We start from the raw sequence: 7,500 nt of genomic DNA, 5'->3' as shown, positions 1-7,500 counted from the left end.
AACCAGGGCTTGCTGTAAGCGTTGAAGCTCTTGGCGTAAAAGAGGCCATGTGGAGCAGTGCGTGAATGCCCTGTTCGCGTATGAACGTATGACGTTTTTCTTGTAGACTGCAGGGCATTCTCCATCCGCATTTAAACATCTACCCTCGTTCGTGCTTTTAACGTATACAGTGGTGGTAAATCTATTTACGTCGGGCTTTACAGAGATATCTTAAAAGGGCAAAGAACCATCAGCATGGTGTTCACTTGTGAAGTTGAAACAAGAGTTATTAGCGAATGCCTCACATATTTCTTGTAGATGTGTATGGTCTCTCGCTTCAACGAATATATCGTCCACATATCTACCATAGGAGTGTGGGCAAATTACAGGATCAGAGAGAACTCGTCTTTCCACTAAACCCATGTAGAAGTTGGCGAAAAAGACCCCGAGAGGTGACCCCATCGCCACACCATCTACCTGTCTATACAACTTACCGTCCGGTCCGCGGGACGGGAATTCTGTCGTGCACGCTTCTAGGAGTTTACGGAGCAAAGTTTCCGGAATGTCCATGGGAACATGATTGGAGTGATAAACCTCATCTAAGAGGAAGTTTATGGTCTCAATCACGGGAACATTCGTGAATAGACTCTCAGCGTCTAACGAGACAATAAGGCCTGTAGGGGCTTTGTTGTGAAGAAGGTCAATAAATTCTTTAGGGGACTTCAGCAACCAGGAACTAGGTACATATGGGATAAGGAGTTCGTGGAGTCTCTTGGCTAAACCATAGGTCGGGATGAGAATTTGGCTGATAATTGGTCTAAGGGGGTTATGGGGCTTGTGTGTTTTTACATTTCCATATGCATACCCGGGTCCATGTTCTCCAGTTATGCGTTGTAAATGTATTCCTCCTTTTTTTTGGCGTTGATGGTGTCAATGATGTTGTTTCACTTCACTTTCAACTTGAGGAAAGGATCCTGGGAAATTCTTTGGAATTTGGAAGTATCACCAAGGATTGTATTCATTATCTGCAGGTACTCTTCTTTTGTCATAAGAACATACACCGCGGATTTTTCTGCTCTCCTCAAAAAGATGTATATATATATATATATATATATATATATATATATAATATATATATATATATATATATATATGTATGTTGAGGAATGGACGACAAAATGAATGACAGGGTGGTGAGATAAACACCGAGAACCGTTGAAGTTTTATTAACTGACGTTTCGCTCTTAACACTCTGAAGAAGCTCTGTTAAGAGCGAAAACGTCAGTTAATAAAACTTCAACGGTTCTCGGTGTTTATCTCACCACCCTGCCACTCATGTATATATATATATATATATATATATATATATATATATATATATATATATATATATATATATATATATATATATATATATATATATATTCTATAGAACACAGGAACCCACAGTCGGAGAAAGAATAAACTTCGAATAAAGAATAATCCTATATTTCGGCTATCAACTGTAGCCCTCTTCAGGAAAGTACTTTCCTGAAGAGGGCTACAGTTGATAGCCGAAATATAGGATTATTCTTTATTCGAAGTTTATTCTTTCTCCGACTGTGGGTTCCTGTGTTATTTACAAATGTGCTACTACATTTCTATTTAGAAATATATATATATATATATATATATATATATATATATATATATATATATATATATGTATGTATATATATATGTGTATATATATGTATATATATATATGTAATATATATATATATATATACTGCGCGCACTCACACACACACACACACACACACACACACACACACACACATATCTATATATATATATATATATATATATATATATATATATATATGTGTGTGTGTGTGTGTGTGTGTGTGTGTGTGTGTGTGTGTGTGTGTGTGTGTGTGTGTGTGTGTGTGTGTGTGTGTGTGTGTGTGTGTGTATACATATATATATATATATATGTATGTATGTATGTATATATGTATATATCACTATGACAAAATGTTGTGGCACATATGTAATTAATAATCACAAAGAACCCACAATCGGAATAAAAAGGAAACTTTAGAAGAATGTGTAACTTCTCTATTTCGGTTAATAGCTATAGCCCTCTTCGGGAAAGTACAGATTACAAGAATTTGCAGAGACATAAGTACAATAAGATATGAGTAGAAGGGGAACACGCAGAGTTAAAACAGGACGACCCGTCACGCAGGGCGGAGTCAGAGGTGAGGGGATGTGTGGGTGGAGGTGTGAGGTCTTTGGAAAGGGCGGGAGGAAGGGTCAGGAGGGTGATAATTCTTAACCAAGCGGCTCACAGCTAGCCGTGAGATAATGTCCGGGAACCATTGACTTTTGGAGATGTTCAAGTTCGGACATTCTTCGATTAAGGCTGATTCAACATTTTTTCTTCTAAAACTACAGTTGGACTTGAACAAAATTCTGGCCTTGTCCCAGTCAAGACTGTGATTTTTGGTACTGACGTGTTGGAACACCGCGGAATTTTCTTGGGCATACCTAATGGATCTTTTGTGCTCCATTAACCTGGTGTTAAGATCCCTTCCGGTTTGACCAAGGTACATTAAATCACAATCTTTACAAGGAAGGCTATACACTCCTGGGGACTAATTTCCCTTCAACCTTTGATGAACATTAACAATTTGTTTGTGAACCGTGTTAGGATAATGATAGGCAACTGTGAGACGCTTGTTGGGAATTAATTTAAATGAAGAACTGATGAAGTTACAATATGGAATTTTACGGAGAATTTTAGGACCCGTGTATGACAACCAAATGTAAAAATGGAGGATAAGACACAACTGTGAAATTCGAGAACAAACAAAACAACCCCATATTAAAAATGTAATAAGATTAAAAAGATTGAAATGGGCAGGACATGTCACAAGGTTGCAAGAAGATAGATGGCCAAAGAAAGTGCTCAATAGTGGAGTGCGTGGAAGACGACCACTTGGTCGACCTAGAAAAGACTGGAGGAGATGCGTTGAAGAAGATGTGCAGATATGTAGAATAGAACCAAGAGAATGGAAGAAGGTGGCACAGGACAGAAAGACATGGCGAGACGCTTCGAAAGCGGTTATGGATCACCAAGTGGCCCGAAGACCAGCGGAGTAAGAGTAGGAGTAAGTATGTATGTATATATGTATATATATGTATGTATGTATATATGTATATATATATGTATGTATATATAATGTATATGTATATATATATATATACATACATATATGTATGTGTATATATACATATATATATATATATATATACATATATATATGTATATATATATATATATATATATATATATATATATATATATATATATATATATATGTGCCGGTTTAGTATGTGGCCTACCTTTTTGAAACTGGTTTAGTATGTGGCCTACCCTATTTGAATGTGTCCTACCTCAGGAAAAATTTAAAACAAACAACAATACTTTAAAAATGTTTTCATTTAAACCTAACCTAACCCTAACCTAACCTAACCTAACCTAACCTGACCCAAACCTAACCCAAACCTAACCTAACCCTTACCTAATCCAACCTAACCCTAACCTAACCCTAACCCTAACCCTAACCCTAACCCTAACCTAACCCTTATTCAACCTAACCTAACCTAACCAAACCTAACCCTAACCTAATATAACGTAACCCTAACCTAACCCTAACCTAACCCTAACCCTAACCTAACCCTAACCTAACCCTAACCTAACCTAACCTAACCCTAACCTAACCTAACCTAACCCTAACCTAACCTAACCTAACCCTAACCTAACCTAACCCTAACCTAACCTAACCTAACCTAACCTAACCTGCAGAGCTGGGTGCGTTCCTTGGCGAGTTGAGTAGGTAGGTCACATACTATACCAGAGAAAAAAAAATCGTAGGCCACATACTAAACCGGCACACACACACACACACACACACACACACACACACACACACACACACACACACACACACACACACACACACACACACACACACACACACACACACACACACACACACACACACACACACACACACACACACACACACACACACACACACACACACATATATATATATATTATATATATATATGTATATATATTTGAAATGTATAAGTTATATATGTATATATATATATATATATATATATATATATGTATATATATATATTCTGAACACCACAGGGAACAGAAAAATTCTTGGACTCCGAGCGCTCTTGTGATATTTTCACATCTTCAAGGATTACAATAGAATAGATAAGTACAGAGTAAGATGAGATATATGTATACACACAAGAGAGGTTTGACACATGGAAAGGGTTACCACTTAAGCTAATTATTTCAGGTCAGGTCAAGTCTTGAAGGGTAGGGGTGGGTGACCTCATTCCTTACAGTGATTATCGTATATACTCTTAACAATAAATGGGTCAAGTTTGTATAGACCTAAATTGTGATTGAGGAGTTATTCATAGTCATGTTTGATGGTACAGGGTTCTATAATTTTTCTTTCAATCCTGTTTTTACATGGAACAATTTTTGTTGCATTTTCCCAATCGATTGGATGGTCAAAATCCCTTACATGAGTAAACAGGGTATTAGAATATTGGCCTGTCTTAATGCTATGGTTATGCTGTTTTATTCTTACTTCAAAATCTTTGCTTGTTTGCCCAACATTATATCTATTACAATTAAACCATGGTATTTTATAAATATATCACTTATAATCATTTAGGGAGTAAAAAAAATACCATCTTTTAATTGTGATGAATATTATGTTGGGCAAACAAGCAAAGATTTAGAAGAAGAAAACAGCATAAGCATAGCATTAAGACAGGCCAATATATATGCATATATATATACATAAATATATATATACATATATTTATGTATATATATGATATATATATATACATATATATGTATATATATACATATATATATATGTATATATACATATATATATATATTCATATATATATATATATATATATGAATGGCAAAGCTTATGTCATAATGGGAAATGGAGAGAGCGAGTGGTTTGGGGTAAAGAAAGAGGAAATACAGTAATTATGGGTGATTCTAACTCAAAAGAAATATATTGGGAACAAATGACAGTAAAGGGTGGAGAAGACACATGGGGCAGCATGCTATTCGATATGACCATTGAATACACAATGACTCAGTAGATAAAGGAAAATACCACATACAGTAACAATGAGAAATCTTCGAGACTGAATTTAATACTTACGTCAGAACATGAAATTGTAGACAGAATAGATTACAAAACACCAGTAGGAAAGAGTGACCATGTACTAATAGAATTCGAATTAAAAGAGCAAATAGCCCTAAGAAGAAATGAGAAACATAGAATAGGAAGACCAATGTACAACATAACGAATTTTGAAAAGCTTAAAAAATTCTTTCGTAATGCAAACTGGGAAAAAATCCTGAAGGAAGAAACAAGGATGGAAGAGAAATGGAATATACTAAAAGAAATTCACAATGAGGGACTGAACAAATATGTACCGCAACAAAAGCAAGAGAGAGCATATATAAAGAACTGGTACAACAAAAAATGTAGTGATGCCAAGGATAAAAGAGACAAAGCTTGGAAAAATGGATAAAGAAAAAAAAAGCAAATGGCAAACATACATCAAACTAAGAAACGATTATGTAAAAATACACAGAGAAGAAAAGAGAAATCATGAAAAATAAAAAATAGAAAAATGCAAGGAGCAACCAAAACTATTTTACAGATATGTGAATAGTAAACTAAAAAAACAAACAAGAAATAGAAAAGCTGCGCCAAGGAAGTCATGAATTTACAGAAAAACAAGAAATGGTAGAAATTATGAGCAATCATTTTAGATCGGTATTCACAATTGAAAACTCACCAAACTGTGAGAGAATAGACAGAAATCCCTCCCAATGAAGGAAATAGCTGTAACAAAGAAGGAAATCAGCGACCAAATTAAAAACCTTGATGTCAGAAAATCGCATGGTCCAGATGGAATTGAAAATTGGATACTGAAAGAATGCGTACAGGAGTTAACAGCTAGAATATACAATATAATCAAATGTTCGCTCAAAGAAGGAAAGGTACCACAAGACTAGAAAAAATGCTAATATTGTACAAATATATAAAGGAGGGAACAAGGAAAATCCAACTAACTACAGACTGGTCTCCCTAACAAGCACAGCAGCAAAAATATGTGAAAAAGTGATGAAAAGTAGATGGGAAGAAAAATTATACTGAACCCAAATCAATTTGGATTTAGACAAGGAAGATCATGTACAACAAACCTGATCTGCTTCTATTCGAGACTAATAGATATAATACAAGAGAGGGATGGATGGGCAGACTGTGCCTATCTAGACCTACAGAAAGCATTTGATGAGGTACCACACAAGAAATTAGTAAGAAAAATAGAATGAATAGGTGGCATCGGAAGTAAATTATTAGAAAAATTGGGAGAAAAATTAGGGTAGTAATTAGAGACAAATACTCAAAGTGGGAAGAAACGATAAATGGTGCCCCACAGGGGTCGGTGCTGGCTCCAATCATGTTTGCCATATATATATATATGACATGGATGAAGGAGTTGAGTGTTATATGAATTTCTTCGCAGATGACGCAAAAATACTAAAGAGAGAACAGAGGAGGACTGTGATTCATTACAATCAGACCTGGACAAAATCTGGAAATGGACTTAAAAATGGGAAGTGAACTTCAATATCAAGAAAAGTAGAATAATAGAGTTTGGAAAAAGTAAAAACAGAAATTGAAAAAAAAAAAAATTGGTGAAGAAGTAATCAAAAATGTGAACTTGGAAAGATACCCTGGAGTAATAATCAGCAAAGGCATGACACCGGATAAACATATAAACAAAATAGTCGGAGAAACCTTCAACCTATCAAGGTCAATGAAAGTGACTATTTGGATGAAGAAATTATTAAAAAGATACTACTTACATTAATTAGATCAAAACTGGAATACGCAGCAACACTATGGACACCCAGTACTAAAAAGAATATAAAGAAATTAGAAAGAATACAGAGAGCAACAAAAAAGTTGGCACCAGCTCTTTCCAAATTAACATACGAACAAAAATTATCTAAATTGGAACTACCAACACTGGAGCAGAAAAGAGAAAGAGGTGATCTACTGACTATCTATAGATTCATGAAAGGAATGGAAATCCATGATAGGAATGATTCACAAAAAATGACAATGGAAAAACAAGAGGTCATGAAAAGAAACTCAAAAAAGGATAACTATAGAAGAAATCTGAAAAAAAAGCTTCCCACACAGAGTGCTGGATATCTGGAATAACTTAGATAAAGAAACAGTGTGTGCAAATACTATTCAAGATTTTAAGAAAAAACTTGATGCTGAAAGATACAAAGACAGGTCACCACGAGCATAGCTCCCTTCCAGTATAATACAACTAGGTAAGTATTTTAGACAAATGATTTGGACAAATGATTTAGAC

At 35.1% G+C, this 7,500-nt stretch overlaps 1 protein-coding gene across 1 annotated transcript in view; it reads right to left on the bottom strand.

Annotated features, from left to right (window-relative positions):
• Positions 1-210: 210 nt before the first annotated feature.
• The window catches only part of LOC143024402 (uncharacterized), a 12,660-nt gene continuing 5,370 nt past the window's right edge, over positions 211-7,500 (bottom strand). The window contains exon 2 of the mRNA XM_076183202.1: positions 211-796. Within this exon, the coding sequence (XP_076039317.1) occupies positions 211-796 (586 nt within the window). The remainder of the gene's footprint in view (positions 797-7,500) is intronic.

Source organism: Oratosquilla oratoria, chromosome 4, assembly GCF_046742065.1.
Source record: "Oratosquilla oratoria isolate Oo_2021 chromosome 4, ASM4674206v1, whole genome shotgun sequence".
NCBI lineage: Eukaryota > Metazoa > Arthropoda > Malacostraca > Stomatopoda > Squillidae > Oratosquilla > Oratosquilla oratoria.
Note: the sequence above shows the minus strand (reverse complement) of the source record. Positions and strands in the feature narration are given on the sequence as shown.